Raw genomic sequence first — 21,801 nt, 5'->3', positions numbered from 1 at the left:
GGCCCCTGCAAAGCTGTGTGACTGAACTTGATTCTTTTATAAATTTCAGGTAACTGGACATTTTAATATCAATATTATTTTATCAGTATACCCTACAAACGGATTTTCATCTCCCGAATCTAGAGACTGCACCAATCTCCCTCTAGCTGTGCCTGTGCACCCTCTATGGGACTGTCGACTAGTGATGTGAAAGAGTAAACATATACACAGTTAACCGAGGAGTCTGGGCTCATCTGTTAACCTTCATGGACAGCAGTGCAAGGGAGGAGAGACAGGTGAGTACCAGCTCCTGGGAGCCATCTACCTGCCCCCACTGCTGCCTCTGATACTGAGGCAGCAGCATGGGGGAGGGGCAGGTGGAAACTGGTAAATGTGGGAAGCTGGCTTTTAAACCCATCCCCATGCACACTGGCTCCCACAAAGTGCAGGGTGGGGAGGTGGCTCCACATGAACCAGTATGTATAGAGAGCTGGCTTTAAGCTGCCCCATTTCTCCCCTTTTAAATGTGTAACTGTTGAAATTCAGTGATTTTACATAAACCATTGTAACATTCTTACTGTTGACATTACAGCTGAGAGTGAGGGTCCCAAAATATGCATACAGTGCAATGAAACATGCATGGCTGGGTTAGCTAATTCTTGCTCAGATAGCTCAGGACAGATGCAGTGTAAACATACCCTTAGTCTTCTCAACACAGACATATAAAACAGTATTGCTAACATCAAGTAGTAACAAATCATGAATGAAGCATCTCCCAAACGTAAAATGTTTAAAAGTGAGCTATTTTGTACTTATCTGTTTGTTTTTGAGCCTTTACAAGTTTATTTGTAAGCTTTAAAAAAAGACACTTTTTAAAAATGAAAGCTGAGATTTTCACATCATAGGATTGCAGAGCTGGAAGGAACCTCATATCATGAAGATTCAGCCCCCTGCATTGGGGGTAAGACCAAGGAAACCTAGAGCATCCAACTTATTTTTAAACGTTTCCAAAAATGGGGACTCCATGGTCTCCCTTGTAAGCCATATTCCAAAGCTTAACTACCCTTCTAGTTAGGAAAAACTTTGATACATAGCCTAAATTTCTTTTGCTGCAGCTATTCTATTACAAGAAGTCTATTACTTCTGGTCATCTTCAATGGACATGGAGAACAATTGATCCCTGTCCTCTTTATAACAAGCCCTTAACATCAAAGACTATTAGCAGGTCACACTTCAGTCTCTTCTCAAGATTAAACATACCCAGTTTTTTCAACTTTGCGTCATACATCAAGTTTCCGAAACCTTTTAGCATCATTTTTGTTGCTCTCTTCTGTGCTCTTTCCAATTTGTCCACATCCTTCCTGGATTGTGGGGCCCAGAACTGGACTTATTACTCCAGCTTGAGTGTTACAGTGCCAAGCAGAACAGGCTCTTTATCTCTTGTGTCCTACATACAACCCTCCTCCTGTTAACATACTTCATAGTCTCCTCATTCTGCAGCTGCAGCACATTGACGCTCATATTCAGTTCATTGTCCCCTCCATCCTTTTCAGCTGTACTACCACTAGACGGTTGTTCCCCATTTCCTAGACATGCATTTGATTTGTCTTTGGGAACGTGTCTGCGGGAGCTGGGACTGGATGACACACGAGGCTTGTTAGAAAAACCACAGGCTGGCAAGGTCAGAAACAGAAGCTAACCCCGGCTGGCTGGGGCCGGGCTCAGAGCACTCACTGCTGTCCAGGTGTAACACCTTTGGTTGCTTACTGTGATGTGGCCTCCCCCAGCTCTGGCGAGCTGCACGGACAGGTAAAGGGGGAGGTGCTGAACCAATCTCCGCCGAGAGTCAGCGAACGAGACCGTAATGGAAACCACTTCAACCCCCTCCCTGCGCAGGTTGGAATCGTTCCCTAGCAACGCAGCGCTCCGCCTGCCGGACGCCAGTAACGGACTCTGTAAGCTCGAGCTGCTGCCATCTCTCGGCTGTTCCTAGGACTGCGCACTTCCCCCAACTATGCCGAGGGCCTAGCCTACGTAGCCTCTCGCGGCTGTTCCTGCCACTCCCCCTCTCCCTCTTCCCCTTCCTGCTTCTCGCGAGACTGTTAGTGGCGCTCGGGACAAATTTGAAGCTAACGGCGGCGCGAGACGAGCTGTTGCAGGGCGCGAGAGCTGGAGCGCTGGTGAGAGCGACTAACGCGATTGATTCCGCAGGTGGGAGACGCCCGGGGCCTGGTACCGACCGAGCGGCGTTGGAAGGAGCAGGGCTCGCTCCTGCGTCCCGCAGTGCAGCGCCCCCCCCCCCGTGGGTAGGTGGCGGTGGGTCACGTGAAACTATTTGTTGAACTCGACACCAGATTTCAAAGACTTCGGGAAGAGTGTGGGGGGGGGGGGAGTATCTTTGCACGTGTGCTGTCAGCAGCCCCACCTATACCCCAGCTGTGCTGGCTGGGCAGCCGGAGCTGCTTGGTGGTGCGTGGACCTGAGGAGGCCCTGCAGCAGTCCCGGACCTTTCCCCACCAGCACCCCGGCTCAGCGACGTGCTCGTATCTCCCCAGCAATGGGAGCGGAGAAGAAGCTGCTGCAGATCAAAGATGCATTCGAGATGGCTCAGAAACCTCACCAGAACCATGCCAAGCTCGTGGCAGGTTTGAAGCGGACCTACAATCAGGTGAATGTCCTCCAAGGGATTGGCCGTACCAAGAGCACAAGTGTGGGAGGGCACTTTTTAAAATTCGAGTTGAGCTAAGGGCCATTAGCAGCTTTAGTTCCTTCTATTCCATGTGGAACCCAGGCTGGTTTTTGTGTGACCTAGATTATAGAGCACTGTGCTCCGGACAGCTGGGGTCTAGTCCCGGCTCTGCCACTGGGCAAGTCACTTTCCTGCCCTGTGCATCGATTTCCTCATCTGTAAAATGGAGATCGTAATACTAATTCTATTTATAAACCATTTTGAGCTATGTGGATGTAAACAACAAACCAGGCATTATTATTTATTATTCCACCTTGCTTTCTCCAAAATGCATAACAGCATGTGCATTAAACAAACCTAAAAACAAAGCTTTATCAAACAGTACACTGTATCCTCAATTCTCCAACCGGGAAGAAGAAAAAGAAAACTTCATATGACAAATAATACTTACCTTGAGTCATGCAATATTGGAAAATACTCCGACACCACAGTGACAAAGTGGTGAAAGAACCTCTTTAGATTAATGTTGACATCTCAAGTTAGACAGGAGCCTACAAACTATGGTACAGATTGTTACAGTTTAGTTCTTGAGTAGGACATTTTGCTGAAAGCACATTGTGCAGAAAATCTATACTTACTGATTCAGACTTATAAAGACCTAAATGTGAGCTGCTTATCTGAGACACTACCTCTTTTCTCTGATTCTGTCATGGTAAGATTGCTAATGTTCTGTGTTTTTAATATATTGCAGCTGAAGGATAAGATGATTTTTCATGAGGAGTTTGTTCATTACCTTAAGTATCCTATGATAATCTACAAACGTGAACCAGCAGTGGAACAAGTGATAAATTTTGCAGCTAAGTTTGTTACTTCATTTCATTTGCTGGAGAAAGAAGATGATACCGAGGAAGAAGAGGAAAACTCACTTCTGAGTTATTTGTTTAATTTTTTGTTTAAGGTACCATGACAACATTTACCAAATTGTTAATGTGATGGTGAAATCCCCATGTAAGGGAAGAACTTGACACTTGTGTTCCAGTTGATAAGTACATTACTATATAAATCTGAGGCCTGATCTAAACTTAAGTTTTGCCAGCATGGCTAGGTATGGGGAGTAATTTTGTTTGTTTGAAGCTATTTCAGTAAAAGAGCTAGTGTAGATGGACTTATCTATGTAAAAGTGCTTCTAGAGGTATAGTTTGTCTATTGCTCAAACAAGAGTAAACTATACTGATAGAAGCTATATCAATATATGTCTGCATTAGGAGGGTTTGGTGGTTTAAGTATACCCGTGTAGTTAAACCAAGAGCAGCTGCCTGTTATACCACTCATTTGAGTGCTACTGTGCAGCTCTGCAGAGGAGGTGGGAGGGAGGAGAATTTTTTGTTTATGATGTTGTATCTGTGGTCAAAATCATAACCCTTTGGCCATTGTGATGTCTTTTTTTTGTTTTTAGTCTCACAGTGCGAACAGCCATGCTGTTAGATTTCGAGTTTGCCAGCTTGTTAATAAGCTTTTGGGAAGTATGCCAGAGAATGCCCAGATTGATGATGATCTCTTTGATAAAATTAACGAAGCTATGCTAATTAGACTAAAGGATAAGATTCCAAATGTGAGAATCCAAGCTGTACTGGCGTTGGCTAGACTTCAGGATCCCAGTAATGGGAACTGTCCCGTGGTTAATGGTGTGTTTGTATACCTGTTATCCTTTTCTTTTTGTAAGCACAGTTGAGTTAACTTGTTCTAAAATTTTCTTTGTGAGCATTATCTAAACCTGGGCTACTCCACTTTGGAAGCCCCAAGGGCCACAGTGATTCTTACAGCATATGCCAAGGGCCGCAACTTAAGTGTGGTTGTGTGTGTGTGTGTGTATATATGTATGCAAATAGCTTATTTCACACAATGCCTTGGTGCTCTTGGCACCTCCTCCCTGGGGGGTTAGAAACGCTGACACACTGTACCCATCTGTGCCAACCAGCCTGTGTGCTTGCGTCTTTCAGTGCTCACCCTGCCTGTGAGACGCCTCGCTGTTGTGGAGCATGTTCCCATTCAAAGGATCCCACCTGTGGGTCATGTGTTGACCCCCACGCAAACCCAAATCGCACCGTGGGCCACAAACAAACGGGCCTCATACAGCCCATGGGCCACATGTTGAGTAGGCCTAGTCAAACTTTGAATACTATACAAAATGTAGCTGTCATTTGTTTACTAATTCTAGCAATTTTAAGGCAGATATATAGAATCAGAAAATATTTGAATCTGTAATGTTTAAAATGTACTTAACATATTTAATTATTTTATCTCCTAGCATAAAGGGCCATATAGTAAAACACAAATCAAAATAAAAAATAAAGATTGCCAATCAAAAGAGCTAACTGTTGGTAATATTGCACTATCAAATAAAAGGCATTTTAAATGCTCCCAAAGGTTGAGAGAAATGGGATTAACAGATCTAAGTAATGAAAAGTAAAACAAAGTAAAAAATCAGGATAAGCCTGGCAATGCAAATAGATTTCTGCTGTGCCCTGAAGTTAGTGTAGAGTGTAGCCCTGATTCTGTGGGGAAGAGTTTCTGAACTGAAAGGCCTGCTTGATGCTTCATGTGTCATTTTGAGAGAAGCTACGGACTGGACCCTTAAACAGCAATGATCTTTTGTATCTGTTGTTACATTTAGGGCCTAGAATGTTCTATAAAGTGATTACCACATAAGAGAGGCTTTTTAATACAATTTGAGAAATAGATCAAATTTAGTTGCAGGTATCTTGTAGATGGGTTTTATTTTATTATGATGTGAATTTCAGTTTTTAAAGAGACATTTAGTGCTAATGATTGATTTTTTTTTCTTTCAGTTTACAACGCTTTGCTTGAAAATGATTCAAATTCAGAAGTGAGGCGTGCAGTGTTGTCATGTATTGCCCCATCAGCTAAAACTTTGCCAAAAATTGTAGGCCGCACTATGGATGTTAAAGAGGCTGTCAGGAAACTGGCGTATGAGGTAAATAGGTCTCTTACTTTTCTTATTGGGAACACCTAATAAGCTTTACAAAAATATATAACCTTGTAACTAAAATTAACTTCCAGGACTGGTATGTTCGGTTATGAGAAAAACCACTGCATAAAACTGCTACGCTCAAGGACTCTCAAGGTGTGTCTACATAGCACCCTTACTGCAAAATAAGCACGCAGTTTGTGATATACAAATTGCATACCTTATTTCAATCTTATTTTGAAACTTAGCGGTTTTCTTTCAAAGAGCACCATTCCAAAATGTCCCTTAAACCTCGTGCAGTGAGGTTTGCAGGGATGTCGGGATAGCAAGCCTGTTCTATTTCAACATAATAGGCTTGCTCTTAAGACATGGAATAGCTTCCTAGAGTCAGCTGCTGGTCGGTTTCAGCAGCTGCTGAATTGGGGACGCCTGGGGCAGAGCAGCTGGGGTGCTGCCGGGTTGGTCCAGTAGCGCCGAGGAGTGGCGCTGCGGGGACCAACCCGGCAGCACCCCAGCTGCTCTGTCTCAGGTGTACCCAAATCAGCTGCTGCTGAAACTGATCAGGGGCTGATTCCAGGAAGCCAGGGCAGAGCAGCTCTGCCTCGGGCTTCCTGGAGTCAGCCGCTGGTCAGTTTCAGCAGCGGCTGAATCGGGGACAGCTGGGGTGCTGCCGGGTTGGTCCCGCAGCCCCGAGGGGCAGTGCTACGGGACTTACTGGGCAGCACTCCAGCTGCTCTGCCCCCAGCTTCCCCGATTCAGCTGCTGATCAGTTTTAGCAGCGGCTGAATTCGGGAAGCTGGGGGCAGAGCAGCTCCAATGGTCTGGCTGCCCAGAGTACTTCCGTGTTCCCGATGGTGCCGGACCATCAGGAGTGCCGGACCATCAGATGCCGGACCATCAGAGTTTTACTGTATTTGGGATGATGACCTATATCCCCTCTAAGATTTTTCCATCTGTGAGCGGAGTGATCTTTTTTGGATGTGGGCCACAGTAGCACCTAGGGATGTAAGTGACTAGTCAACTATTTGATAAGCAAAAGTTTATCAGATAGTTGACTAATCCCTCAACTAGTCACTTCCCTTCCCCCCCATCCCTCTTGCTGCTTCTATCAGGGGCAGCAAGGGTTGGGAGCGGGAGAGGAGCAGAAGCCAGTGCTGGGGAAGGCTGGCTTAAAAACTGGTTTTCCCCCCCCCCCTCCCCCCGCACTATGTCTGCAGGGAAAAGAGGGCATAGTGGGACTGGGTGCAATCTGGGAATCAGCAGATCTCTGGCTTGTGCCTAATCCCAGAGCATTTAAGAGCTGGCAGGCTCTTAATACATTTAAAAGGCTGAAGCACAGCAAGGAAGAGCAGCGCGAACTGGGACAGCTGATTCCTGGCTCACTCCAGGTCCCCTGCTGCACTCCAGCCTTTCTACATTTAAGGCTGATACACTGTGTGTGTGTGTGGGGGGGGGACCCTTGTGCCAGGTCCCCCCTGCTGTGCTTCAACCTTTTAATGTATTAAGAGCCTGCTGTCTTTTAAAGGCAGAGCTGCACCGGGGTTAGCTCCAGGGCTGGAAGCTAATGCTCCTGTGGCTCCCCTGTTTATTGACTAATCAACGGGAAGTAAATTGGCTAGTCGATTAGTTAAACTAAATTCCCCTTTTCCCTTCTGCACAGTGCCCTCTTCATCCCAACCCCTACGTTTTCCTCCTAGTTGTGCTCCCAACCCCCATGCTGTTCTTCCAGCACGTCCTGCCATTCTGCGCCTCCCCCCCCCCCCCCCCTTCAGCCCGGTATCCTCCTCTCCCTTTGCCCAGAAACACCCATACCCTGTTGCCCCTTGCCCTCTGGCTGTGGCACCCTAGGCGTGAGCTAAGTTTGCCCAGCCTTAAGGCTGGCCCTGTGATAGGGCAGCTGATCTCCATGTGGCCCTGGCTACTGGCTGCCACGCCGCTCCGGCCCAGCCCCTGCTCCTGCCCCAGCTGCCCACCACGTAATGTCTCAGGCTTAGGACCTGGCTGCTGGAGCTGCCGTCGCTGCTACCGCTTCACACATGACTGCTTGGGCACTGGAACTGCCTCTGCAGCTGCCACCGCTGCCCACCATGTTGGGAAGGGCTGAAGATAGGACCAGGTGCATATGGGGGCTGTCTAGCTGCTCCTGGGGCAGGGCAGTTGGCCCACACGTGGCCCTGCTCCAGAGCAGCCACTTCATGGCCCTGCTGAGGAGTTGGTTGGGCCTCAAATTCTTGGTGCTCGCCCACCTTATAGGGAACCATGATGATGTCTAACAAATGTTAATTATATCTTAAATTGTTGAGAGATTCTATAAGACAAACTATCTAACTTGTTTTGAGGCTAAATCCCCATGTTTGTGGATGTGGAAGAAAAATATGGGGTTTGAGTAACGTAGCAGTCTTGTTTGTATCATTACTGATAGCTTTTCTTGAGTGCTTTAAGTGGAACGTTACTGCTATATAATGTGTTACTTGTGAATCTTTTTTCTTAAGCCAGGAAGGGGAAAAGACTTTAGCTCTCAGAGCAGAATTGGAGCTTAACAGGGCTGTGGTAGAAGAAAAATGGAGTGAGTGGTGAGGGGGCTGTCTGGATGTTTTATGTTAAGGAATATAGATATCAGTGTCTTATTAGCATAAGATATGGCAAGAGGGTTGACTTATAGTTACTGTGGAAATAATAAAGGAATTTTCTAATGGGTGTTTGAATGCTCAGTTACTCTGTTAGGGTATGTCTACACTACCACCCTAGTTCGAACTAGGAGTTGCAAATGAAGCCCGGGATTTGAATTTCCTGGGCTTCATTTGCATATAGCTGGGCGCCGCCATTTTTAAATGTCCGCTAGTTCGGACTCGGTGCCCGCGGCTACACGCGGCACGAACTAGGTAGTTCGGATTAGGCTTCCTATTCCGAACTACCGTTACTGTAACGGTACACGCGTTACCATAACGGTACCGTTACTGTAACGGTAGTTCGGAATAGGAAGCCTAATCCGAACTACCTAGTTCGTGCCGCGTGTAGCTGCGGGCACCGAGTCCGAACTAGCGGACATTTAAAAATGGCGGCGCCCAGCAATATGCAAATGAATATGAAATCCCAGGCTTCATTTGCAACTCCAGTTGCCTACATTAACCAACCTAGTTCGAACTAGGGTGGTAGTGTAGACATACCCTTAGGGTTTTTAACACTAAGCACCATAATGAGAGTTTGAGGTATTGAATTGCTGGATGTAATTTGTAGAAATGTGTTTGATAGTGAAATACCAATTCCTGCTTTTTGTTTTGTTTTTTTTTAGGTTCTGGCAGAAAAAGTTCACATGAGAGCTTTGTCCATAGCTCAGAGAGTAAAACTTTTGCAGCAAGGACTTAATGACAGATCTGGTGAGAGAACTATTTGAATTTGTATGTGTTTGGGCTTAGAGTATCAGTTCCTTAAATGTTATTTTTTTCAGGAGTTTAAAAATACTCTAAAAGAAAATGTGGAAGATACTTCTATAAATATAATATGATGGCAGAACGTTAGTGTTTAGGTACATAATAGTTCAGCTAGGTAATAGAGGATTGTAGGTAGTCATAGTGTGTGTGTGTGTGTGTGTGTGTGTGTGTGTGTAAAATGTGAACAGTTTAATGCAAGGTTAGTATTTTTTAAAACATTTTTAACTAGATTTAAAGTTGCCAGGTATCCAGTTTTCGACTAGAGTGCCCATCAGAAATGCCCAGCACTGCTGATTGAGCTGTGAAAGTCTACTTGTGGCACAGGCAGGCTCCCTGCTCAACTCCATGCAGCTCCCAGAAGTGACAACATGTCCCTCTGGCTCTTAGGGGTAGGGCGGCATGATGAAGGCACTGCATGTTGCCTCTGCCCTGCTCTGAGAGTAGATACCACAACTCTCATTGGCCTGGAGTGTGGCCAGTGGGAACTGCATCTGCAGTACCTGCAGCTAGGGGCAGTGTGCAGAATCACCTGGCTATGCCTGCAGCTAGGAATCAGAGGGACATGTTGCTGCTTTCAGGGGTTGCCTGAGGTCGCACTGGCTAGAGCTCAAGCCCCTCTTGTGCCCCAACACCCTGTCCCTGTCTTGAGTATCCTCCTGCATCAAAAGCCACAGCCCGCAACCCTCTCCTGAACTCAGGGCTTCAAGCAGTTCAATCCTACACCCCAAAACACTCATCGCTGGCCCCAACCCAGGGCCTGCACCTCCAGCCCCTGCCATACCATGGTGAAAATGAACAAGTGGGTAAGGATGGGGGAACATGAGTGAAGAAGGGATGGGGTAAGGGAGTGAGTGGGGGGGTTCAGAGAGGAAGATGGGGCAATGGTACTCTGTTTTCTGAAAATAGTAAAACTGGCATCTCTAGTTCAGCTAGATGTATTGAGCAAAGTAATCTTGGCCCATAACTTAGCCCAAACATCTACATAGGGTAACTAGAGTTGGTACCAAATTCAATAGACCAGTTCAGTTCTTGTTTATCTAGCTGAAGATAGGACTTCTCAGTCCTTCCTATTTGGAAAATGTTGGCTACGTACCACAAGTAGGACTGTATGGACACAGATTAAAAATGAAGTTACTTCTTTGTAATTGTGCTTCTTCAAGCTGTTCTGTTCATGTCTGAGTATTTCTCTATCCTCATTATTGTGGAGTACATATTTTTTTTTAAATTTCAGAATGAGGGAATATATGAGAGGTTGGAGCTGCTCTGCTGTACATGGTCTCGCATGTGGGAGAGAGTGCACAACATGAAGAATATAAACATGGCCAATAGAACACTGCTGGCCAAAATATTGTAATCTCACACACACATGCAGCTTGTGCACTAGTGGGGCCGTCCACATAGACAAAACATCTAGAACAGGGCTACTCAGGTGGCCCGTGGTGTCTTGAGTGTCTTCCCGGGCTACCTGCTTGCCTCATCGCTGGGGCTCTAGCGGCAGCACTGAACTGCGAGCCGAGCGGCTTTGAGACAAGCTGCCTTTTGGCAGCAAAAAGCGGTGGCAGAGTATGCCTGCCACATCTGCCACAGCGGCAGTGCCTCCCCGCAAGCGGAGCCGCATATTGCGGCACTGAGACAGGCCACATTGGTGCATGTGTGGGAGCTGTCGGCTGGCGGGTAGGAGGTGGGAGGCAAAAGGCAGCAGCAGGGCATGCCTGCCGGGTCTGCCACAGCAGCAGTACCTCCAGGGGCAGCAGGGGAGCTGGGCAGTGAGGCACATGGCAAAGCAGTGGCAGAGCTGGGCAGCAAGAGCGAGGTGGTGGTGGAGCCAGGCAGCAAGGCCAGGGTGAGAGAGCTGCGATGGAGCTTGGGTAGGGTTACCGTACATCCATTTTTTTGCTGCATATGTTATTCTTTTTACATGTTAAATCGCCATCCAGACAAGTTTTTTAAAAGGCAAAAAATAACTGGGATTTTTTTTCCCTGCAAAGGAGATGGCGAGAGAGGGGACGGCACGTGCCTTCAATGGAACGTTCAGAGCTGCGTGCCAGAACTGTTCGCAGCTGCTCTGCAAACTGGCCCCAGTACCTGGAGGGAAAAGGGTGTGGCTCCAGTGAGACCCAGGGCATTACTCACTGCTATGCTAGATTTTATGTCCCCAGCTCTGTGGGAGGGAAAGTGCATTGAGTTAGAGCAGGGAGACGGGGGGTGCCTGGCTTTGCGGGAGGGGAGGGGTACTGGATTTTAGAGCAGAGAACTGGGCATTAAAACGTCTGACTCCTTTCCATTCCTGTAGGTGGGCAGTGAGTATGTTGGTTAGATTTGGGGGTTCCAGTCTCAGCTCTTTGAGGACTGTGGGAGCTGGTGGTTGGTGGGGTTGGCAGGGGAAAGGAAGGGATTCTGGGAAGCAGGATTCCTGAGTTCCTTTTCTAGCCATGCTACTTCTCCCCTCGGTGCCTTTAATGTCACATTGATTGTACTTGTATTTCAGTAAATATTGTATTGGCAGTTTTTGTTTGATTTGTTAAATTGTGAAGCCAAAACAAAAAAGTATAATGGTCTTCTGTTGATATGTGTTTTAGTAGTTAAATTGCTGAACTGTCATTGCTCATTAAAAGTACTGTCATATGGGTGGAAATCTGGTAAATATTGCATATTATTATCAGCAGAACTGACTGAAGTGTTGTGAAGGGGCCTGTGTGTTGTGTAGTCTTTCTTTAATTTTTGTATTCATATCTGTCATTATGAAAGCTATTTGCATAAATATTTGCATATATTTGATCTAGAAAGACCACAGTTCTCATAATAAACATAAGAATTGCCAAACTGGATCAGACCAAGGGTCCATTTAGCTCAGTATCTTGCTGACAGGGGCTGGCACCGGGTATTTCAGATGGAAAGAATGGAATAGGGCAGTTAATAGAGTTAATTGATCTGTCTAATCCTAGCTTTTGGCAGTCAGAGGGTTTGGAGCATCCGGATCCTGTGGTAATACCCCTGATCATCATGACTAGTAATCATTGATGGACCTGTCTGCTGTTCCTTACAGTAACGTGAATAGCTGCTCTTCTACTAGCATAACGTCCATTTTGGTTCCTTGTCTTCATGTATCCAAAAGTATGTGAGAAATGTACTTAATCTTGTGAATATAGATTGAATTCTTCTGTGAATAGATGCTGTTAAGGAGGTAGTGCAGAAGAAACTTCTTCAAGCCTGGTTACGGTTGACCGAGGGGGATGTTTTAGAATTGCTTCATCGGTTGGATGTAGAAAACTGCCCTGAAGTGGCTGCCCTCGTGCTTAATGCAATGTTTTCGATATCTCCACTTAATGACTTAGTTCAAAACTGCAAAAACCTTGATAACAGGTATGTAAATCAACTCTTTGTTAACATTAACATTTTTTGGTCAACTTTCAGTATGGGATTTTGTTTTTTTGGGGTCTTTTTAATGGCAAAGGAGAAACTGTTATGTGCTGGGAAGTGAACTCAATGGATATCATAGTGATTATTATGTGCTTAGCTATCTTTAATGTCTGTCGTGGTGTGGTGTGGTTTTTTTTTTTTTTTTTGCTATTTGGATGGGCCAATTTCACAATGTTTTAAAACATTTGAGTTAAATCATCTAGGAGAATTTCAACAGAGAAATATTAGTGATAATTAGAAAATGTCTAAGAACATGTTAGTAGGGGCTCAAAAAGCTACATGCCTGCTGGTGACATGCCTGCTGGTGACAGAGGTTCCTACGTTGGTTAACAAAACAGCTTAGGTTTGAGGGGAAGTTCAAGCAACAGTACAAAATAATATAGAGCAAAAAAGAAAAAAGGGGAAGTTGACAGCAACATATATATAGAAACTAGAAATCTTAGAAAATTGATAAGGGAAGCAAAAGATTACATGGCGACCTATAGCCAGTAAAGTAGGGGTAGGGAACTTCAGGCCCAGGACCAGAAGCAATCCCTCGTTTGCTTGGATCTGGCCCCTGATGCTCAGGACCCCCTCTAGCACTGGGGAGCCCATGCTGGTGCTTCAGCCCCTCCTGCTACCCCACCGTAGGGCTGGAGCAAACAAAATCTACTAGTCTGGGCCTCCCAGGCTCTTCTGTGTGAGAGGTAGGTGGGGAATGTCTGTCTTCTTCTCACCTGGGACCACCGTAAGCATTTTTTTTGTGGGGTTTTTTTACTTCTCACTTGTGTGTGGCCCTCAACTGATTTTTCTGTACGTCAGTGGCCCCCGTCCCAAAAAAGGTTATAATAAAGTTAAGAACTATTTAATAAAAATAAAAAACCCCAAAACACTGCCTTAAAATATATTGGGAACAAAAGGATCCTTAATTATGGTAATTCTCCATTATTCAATGGAAATGACAGAATTGTCAATAGTTCAGAAAAGTTAGGCTGAATCTCTGCTTGTTATGCTGGCGATCAATCTTCTGGCATTCGATACAGCGGGCCTTATAATGACTGTCACGCACCACTTCCCTATCGGCATGCACAGAGCAAAATTCATTCTGCACATTGGTGGAGAAAATCAGAGGGAACTCTGATTCACTGGTTACATTTGCAAATATTATTAAAAAGTGGAAGTGGTAAATAATGAAGAGGACAAATCACAAGGGGCTGGGCTGCCGTGGACAGAGGTTGCTTCATGGCAGTCTCTTTTGTACTCTGTCCACCCAGCAGCCTCTGTCCACAGGGAGCTCAGACCCCTGTGGACAGGGGTTGCTGCCACTCAGCACTTCTGCCTCCGTGTGAGAGGTAGCAGCGCAGGGCGGCAGGCAGCCAGCCAGCCAGCTGGTCTGCGAGGGGAGCTGGTTTTTAAACTGGCTCCTCTCACAGACTGGTTCCCACCTGGCATGCCGCACTGCTCCCTTTGATACAGAGGCAGCAGTGTGGAGTGGCAGGGGGCTCCATGGGAGTGGTGCTAGATTGCACTGGCTGCCGGCCCCACCCTCAGGGACTATAGAATAATTGACTGATTGCTGAGAATTCATGCAATTTGTTGACTATTACAGGCAGTCCCCGGGTTACGTACAAGATAGGGACTGTAGGTTTGTTCTTAAGTTGAATTTGTATGTAAGTCGGAACTGGTACATATTGTAGGGGAAACTCTAGCCAAACATTTCTCCAGAGCTCAGTTTTATTCTCCCACACCTCGCTTCCCTCTGTCCTTTATTCTCAAGCTGAGGTGTCTGCTGAGAAAAGCCGCTCTGCGTCTCCCTGGTCTGCTGGGGGGGGTGCTAGCTTCGCGTCTCCCTGGTCTGCTGGGGGGAAGCAGGTAGTGTGGGGTTGCCTCACCCCGTTTGTAAGTAGGGATCTGATGTAAGTCGGATCCATGTAACCCGGGGACTGCCTATATATTATTTACTATCTGACATCCCTAACACCTACTGCTTTTATATCTGTTGTTCTGCCGGGGTGTGGTGCTGCTTTGAGTCGGTGTGTCCTGGTTCATGTGAGGTTGCTTCTGGAGATGAGTGTGGGGGGCGGGGTCATTACTTGAAGGCCAGAATGTGTGTGTGATTCAGGAAAGATGTCTGCATCCTAAAAGAAACATCTCTACCGCAACAATTGTCAGCACCCTCTATAACAGTGGTTCCCAAACTTTTTAATGCCACAGACTGGCAAACCCATTCACAAACTTTTAGCAGACCAGTAACATTTTTATTTGTATAAACCAAGCCCCCAGAGCTGCTGTGAATAACCCTTCTCTCTTCCCTTCCCATCAGCCAGGGAAGTCCTGTGCATGTCCCTATCCAACACACACATGCCACCCACATGTTTGTCTCCCATCCCAAACCACATTGAAGGAACTGTGAGCTCGTTGCGTGGCAGGAATGGGAGATGGTAGAAGGAGAGGGATGAATTGGTGTTTTCAAACCTCTCATTGAATCAAACTGGGAGCCAAACACTCAGAAGTTTCACTGTGAAAAGAACCACTTCTACAAGAGGCATAGAGCTCTTATTGGTGATGCTTTTGCAGTGATGTGGAAGTGAAGATACGTTCCAACTCTATACAATGCTTTTGGCCTTCACAGTGCCTAGGTGACTACTCAAGCCAGTATGTCTGCTGCTCTGATTCCAGCTAAACAGACAGCCATCCCTCCCTCTGTAAAGCCCTGGGAACTTTGAAACTCCCCTTTCTATTTCTTTTGGCATGTGCTCCCTTATAATTTGACCAAGTGACAATGGTTGCTCCACAGAAAAAGGGATCCCTTGCTTGCAGTAATGCTGATGTATTCTTTGGGTATAGAGGGCTGTGTAGGGACCTAGGATGTTCGGAGATCACCCCAACTCCCTTCCCATGAGAGCTGCACTGTGGGATATCTGTCCTCAGGATGCTTTAATCAGAGATGGAAGTGCTTCAAATGTAAACACTCTGATGCCTGTGTAAGTAAATGAATACACAAATCAGTGCTTTTCTTTTACCAGTTCCCTACCACTGGTAAAGCTGACAGTGGGAAAAACTTCAAGTGTAGACACAGCCTAAAAATCTTGGACTGAATAGACACTGGGTTTATGGCTTATTACAACAATCTATAACCCACTATTTATTTTTAGAAAATTGATTCCACTGGAAGATCTAACGGCTGAAAGCGCTTTATATTGGCGATCCCTTTGCGAGTATCTAAACTCAAAAGGGGAAGAAGGTGAAGCTTTTATGGAGAAGATTTTGCCAGAACCTGCCATATATGCTGATTATCTGTTAAGGTAGATATATTTAATTATTGCTAATATAGGAAAAGCTGTTGAATATTTCTTAGGTCTAGTCTATACTACAGAGTTATGTCAACATAAGGCAGCTAACTGTAAGTGTTCTCACGAATATGTAACTCCCACTCCATCAACTTAACTCCACTTCCACAGGAGGTGTAGTGGTTTGGGAGGTACAGTGGTTTGGGCCTATGTAGTTAGGACAGCCCAATGACTGTGTAGACCAAGAGTGGGGAATTGTTTTTGGATCAGGGGCTACTGCCTCAGAAAAATCAGTCAGGGGTTGCACACAAGTGAAAAGCCAAAAAAAACCCAAACCACTAAACCCCTCACTGATGAGGCCCCCAGCTGAGAAGGAGAAAGAGACGCCCCACATTCCCGTCCCACACCAGAGCATAGGGGGCCCCAGCCTAGTAGATTTTGTGTGCTATAGGCCTATGATAGGGCAGCAGGAGGGCTGGAGTGCCAGCACAGGTTCTCCAGTGCTTGGGGTGGGGGGTGCTGAGCCTTTAGGGCTGGATCTAGGTAAGCTGGGACTGCATTTGGCCTCTGGGCTTGAGGTTCCCCACCCTCTGATGTAGACACATTACTTATATTGCCTGTTGGCTGTCAGCCCCATTTGCAGGGCTCGCAGCTGGAGCCCTCCTGCGCTGGGGCTGACAGCCCCATATAGTGGGGGTCTCCGGCTGTGAGCTCTGTTGCCAAGGTCTGACAGCTCCAGCTGTCTGCCTCAGGATGGGGGTGGGGCTTAGGGATGTGACTGACTAGTTGCTTTGCCCCCCGCTACCTCTTTCAGAAAGAGGCAGCAGGTGGGGGAGAGAGGTGGGAGTACTTTCAGGCGGCAGCACCGCATGGAGCTTGGGGCCAGACCCCAGGTTCCATGCAGCACTGTCGCTTGCAACGCTGCATGCAACTCGGGGTCAGCTGGGGTATCCCCAGGCTGCCCACGACATTTCAAAGCAGTAGTGCCTTGTGGAGCCCAGTATCAGCAGGGGACTCCTGCTGACCCCCCGGCTCCATGCGGCACTGTCGCTTTCAAAAGCCACGTGTAGCCTGATGCAGGTCTCTTCTCAATATTTCGAGTGGCACTGCCACGCTGACCCCGGGCTTCACGTGGCTCTGCTGTTTTGAAATGCCACAGAGAGCCTGACGCCGGGCTCCCCACAGCGTTTCAAAGTGCCAGTGCCATGTGAAGCCTAAGGCTGTTGCTACACTTCACAGGCAAAATAACCACATCTTAACAGCGTCTGTTTCGAAATAGCGCCATAATGCAAATATGCAAATGAAGCACGGGATGTTTAAATCCCAGCTTCATTTGCAATTTTGAATGTCTTCATTTGCATCCCTCTCGTGAAAGAGGGTACAAGACATACACCGAGAGTGTGTGTTAGGTCTCAAAACACTGATTGAAATCTAAAACACAGATTGAGACCTAAAAATGATTTAGGTCTCAAAGCGGTACCTTCAAAAAATTTCACCTAGAACTTAGCAGCTGGTACAGATCATGGAGCACAGGTGCTTTTTGCCTCCACAATGCTGTGGAACTGAGCTCCCTAAAGCCTGGGGGAGAGAGCAAAGCACGGGCAGGGCCAGGGCTTGCTTTAGGGGCTGCTTAGGCCCTCACCTCCTACCCCCCAGCTATTATCCACTGCCCATGCTATTGCATGTAAAATCTGTTATGGATATTTTTACAAATATAACTTTAATTTGTACTTTATTGCCCTTATCTGTGCTGTAGCGGTCACTTGTGAAAGGCTGTAACTGAATTATCCCCAACTGAAACCTGGGGAATGACTTGAATACAAAGCTGCAAACAATTTAAACAATTTTTATATTCCTCTTTTTGTAATTTTTCAAGTAATAGAAAATCTTTTAACTGAATCACAATTTCTTCAGAATTATTTTCATTGCTATGGTGGTTCTACAGGCTAAAAATTAATTATTCTTGATATTTTTCACAGTTTTTGTAAGTGTTTTGAGGGGGGGAAATGGTTAAGACATTTTGAGTATGAGTGTGTGTACTGGTGGATGGAGAAACACCCCATTACAAAGAAATCCTTGCAGTCGTTTTCTTTAGGACAGCTAGCACTGAAATTATTAGACTTAGGAAGTTTAAAAATTTAGTATCTGTCATAAAAATAATCTTTAGTGAATAATGCTGGACTGTTCTGGAGATTTGAGTATGTTGTTGAAAATCACTCTTTGTGATGTATGCTGTGCATGCATGTCAAGTTTTTTTGTGAAGCTAAAGAATGCTCCACAGAACATGAATGCATAGTCAAGGAATAAAAATGGAGGGATATATTGGCTCCAAAAAGTCACAAAATGATCAAGGACACATTTCTGTGGATATGGACTATCCTTAAGTCATCTTCTTTGCCAGCAAACTTTGTGGTGTTGTGTGATATTTAGTCTGACATGTTATGTTAGAATGGCTTACTTGGTATTTCTCATATAAACTTTCTTAGAATTTGTACATCTGATGCGCAGTATTCAAAGCTTTAATTATACTAAATCTTTCTTTAATTGCTCATTTGAGAAATGTTTCATGTGGTTTTTAAAGATGTTTGTCTACACACAAGGCAGACTTAAGCTTGCATAAATAAAATAAAGTTGGCCATTTTCTGACTTTTATATTGAGTTTTATACATGGGAATTTTTGTGTGGCTTTCAAACATTTAAGCTACTTTATTTGCATGTTTTATAAATGTTTGTCCAGAATTGTATACATTTTAAAAAAATGCATGAACACTGAATTTCATGTTTTATTGTTAATGTATTGTGGTAATAAAAGATGTAACCTTTAGTTACACAGATGTAGGAAGGAACACTTTTGTGTTTTGGCAACAAAGTTGCTACATTTAATGATGACTGTTCTTTGTGTTCAGTTACCTTCAGAACATGCCAGTTCTGAGTGAGGAACAAAGGGAAGATTTTTCCTGCATTGAAAACTTGATGACAAAAGAATTTATAGGTCAGCAGTTGATTCTTATTGTTGGCTGCATGGATACCAGTGAAGAGGGAGGAAGGTAAGCTTTGTAAAATTATATGCACGTACAGGTTTGTTTGGCCTTACTATGGAAAGGTTTGACTTTTTCTATGGAAACTACTTGCTTGCATCCAAAATGTACTTCTGAAGAAAACCATGTCAAACAGTCAAAATATTATACTTCTGTGCTGATTGCAAAAATGACCTCACCCTTCTTTAGGATTGTTTCTGAGTATATTCAGAGTACTATCAGCATACTGTAGTGGAACAATACATATTCAAGTCTTCAGTTATTAATTCAGACTTGATATAACTATGGGAGCATGAATTCATTTATTTTCTATTCTGACTTGCTCATAATCTCAAAAATTGTTAATTAAGTACCAAGTGAACAGCCTCTTCATGAGTTGTGATTTCAGAAACAAAAAAGTATAGATTTTATTTTTGACTTCAAGACAATTATTTTGATTCATTAAAACTGTCTTTTTACTTGCAACATGACTAAACTTGACATGTTAGTAGTTGAGCAAGTATAAGTTTGAAAACCCACAACGCCACATTTACTGATCCTTTTTCCAAATATAACTTAACTTGCAATATTAATTATGATATGTTTTGGTCTACTGCATTGTGCAGGCATTGTGAAGGAATAACATTCTCGTATGCTATCGAACTAGTTAAAACATTTTGCATCTGGAAATATGAGCGTTTTTAATTGAAGAACTTAAATAGAAGTTTTCTTTCTAATTTATAAATACTTTTTCTTATCCTCACTTTTATTTAGGTAATGGGTCACACTTAATAGAAAATTTAGTATCAACTGGTAAAGCAGAAGGAAATAATATTGGGTAAAAATGAATAATTCATGTAAACACTGTCAAGTCTAGTACTTTCCTAGCAAATGTCTTTCTAACTAAATAAACTAGATTAAATCTTAGCTATTGAGTGTTTTCCTATTATTTGAAGAAAGAAGCGTATAATTTGCAAAATAATAAAACTTTTTACTTAAAAAAAAGGAAGCGTCTACTGGCTGTCTTGCAGGAGATTCTTATTCTACCCACTACTTCAACATCACTTGTATCTTCACTTGTGGAGCGATTGCTCAGCATGATTAAGGATGATGACCAGAGAATTCAGACTGTAAGTAGTTTCTTGTGTTTCTAGGCCATGTGAGATACAGCCTTGACAAAGTATTGTAATAGGAGTGGTATTAACCACTGTAGTGATGTTTGCAAAAATATGCTGTTCTGATCCTCTCTTCCAGCCAAGTCTCATTTCCCCATCCACCTTAAGATATGTGAACTCTGCAATTAAATAAACTGTGTGCACACCCACGTTCTAGGATATGTAGTTTCTGAATATTGATGATTGGGTGTGTGTTTTTTTTTTTTTTTTTTTTTAAATGGAAACAGTGGCTACCTTTCACAAACTGCAATATTTGTCTCCTAGCTTAGCAAATCTCAAGCAGTTTTGCTCAGAATATTCACAGGCTCTTCTGAAGGAAGGCTATTATCTTCCCACATGTCAGCTCTTTTTTCCCCTTCCATTCTTGGCTGAGAACTTAACAGAAATGGTTGTAAGAATAGTTTTTATAATGGAGAAAATCTATTTTTTTACACTCTACTGAAAAATGAGTTTTTGCTCAAACCTTCCCCTTCCCCCCCCAATCAAACCCAAATTTTTGGACAGAAATGATTTCTGGAAGATATCAGTGGGTGAAACTTTCACAAAAAATGGGTGACTGAAAAGAGGTTTCACTCTAGCTTTAATGTTGGTGCTTAAACGATAATGTTTATTCCATTCTGCTCTCTTGGAATTGTGAGCTGAAGCTGGAGAAGGGTTGGTATAAAATGGATTTGGCACGAGACTTCTGTGGGAGGGAGGAGAATTGATCTTTCTTTGAATTATTATAGTAATAGTCAATTTACGTACGTTTCATCCTGTTCTCTGCTCTGTTAGTGGACTTGGCTACTGAGAAGTGGCCTCCAGTTTCACTTGTGAAATTAATTTGACACATACTACAATTTAGATACATTCCTGTGCATAGAAACAGATAAGTATGACAGACATCTAAATATTATATGCACTGTCAATTGTACGTGCAAAACTGGAGGCAGTTAAGGAAAAAAAAATCAACTATGGTCATTTAACTTTTGCAAAGGCTCAGATGTTATTGAGGAAACAAATCTTAATGCCTTGGACGTTGATACCTTCCACTTCAGCACACAGCTGTCTTTTTACTCTTTATAAAAGCATCAGTCCTTTTTATAGGTTGAACTCTCTAATCTGGCATACTCTGGTCTGACAACATCCATGGTCCAGCATGATTTTAGTTAGCTGGATGTCCTCTGATCGTGGGTGTGGCCAACTTTCCTGCAGTCCCATAAAGTTGGTTTACAGACCTGGACCGCCTGCGGAGAGGGGCCCCTGGCTGCCACTGACAGAGGCTGCTCTGTGGGATGCTGAGGCGGCAGTGTGGGGAAAGGGAGTACGCAGCACCCTGGACTGGAGTAGGTGGCACCCCGGAGCCAGTGCTGAAGGGAACTGGCTTTTAAAGTGGGCCCCCTCCCCTCCGCACCAGCTCCTGCTTCTGCTCCTCCCCTTAGCTGCCTCTGATACAGTGGCAGTGGGGGGCATGGAGAAATTCTAATAGTTGATTAGATTAACTGATTAATGGATAAGCCTAGGCTTATCAACTTGTTCAATATTTGTTCACATCCCTATTCGTTGCCAGTCAGGTCCTGAGGACTAGAGAGGTTCAACCTGTATTACATTTCCATACTCGGGTAGCCACCAGGAAATTCTAGACCTCTTCCATGGCAGGGCAGTGTATTGGCAAAAATGGTCACTAATCTTTTTGGAATTTGTTGTTGTAGTTTTTATCTACTAATGATATCTAATGAAAGCTCATGATTTTTGTAGAAGATGCATTTTTTTTTTTTAATATTGAATGTCCAGGAATATATATCTATAGGATCTGAGATTCATACCAGTGACAAGCTGTGTTAATAGCAGTA

The 21,801-nt window shown here is 44.4% G+C and overlaps 1 protein-coding gene across 4 annotated transcripts in view; it reads left to right on the top strand.

Moving 5' to 3' along the window:
* The first annotated feature begins 1,940 nt into the window (after positions 1-1,940).
* Positions 1,941-21,801, top strand: part of NCAPG (non-SMC condensin I complex subunit G) — a 41,957-nt gene continuing 22,096 nt past the window's right edge. For 2 of the 4 annotated variants that reach the window (XM_025178392.2, XM_025178393.2), the window contains exons 1-9: positions 1,941-2,647; positions 3,420-3,626; positions 4,125-4,353; positions 5,518-5,663; positions 8,950-9,034; positions 12,259-12,451; positions 15,643-15,792; positions 18,684-18,824; positions 19,801-19,924. In XM_025178392.2, coding sequence (XP_025034177.1) covers positions 2,537-2,647; positions 3,420-3,626; positions 4,125-4,353; positions 5,518-5,663; positions 8,950-9,034; positions 12,259-12,451; positions 15,643-15,792; positions 18,684-18,824; positions 19,801-19,924 — 1,386 coding nt within the window. In that variant the 5' untranslated portion in view covers positions 1,941-2,536. The remainder of the gene's footprint in view (positions 2,648-3,419; positions 3,627-4,124; positions 4,354-5,517; positions 5,664-8,949; positions 9,035-12,258; positions 12,452-15,642; positions 15,793-18,683; positions 18,825-19,800; positions 19,925-21,801) is intronic. The other 2 variants (XM_006136992.4, XM_025178394.2) reach the window with 2 other exon arrangements.

This window comes from Pelodiscus sinensis, chromosome 5 (genome assembly GCF_049634645.1).
Source record: "Pelodiscus sinensis isolate JC-2024 chromosome 5, ASM4963464v1, whole genome shotgun sequence".
NCBI classification, from domain to species: domain Eukaryota; kingdom Metazoa; phylum Chordata; order Testudines; family Trionychidae; genus Pelodiscus; species Pelodiscus sinensis.
This window is presented reverse-complemented; position numbering and strand designations above follow the sequence as displayed.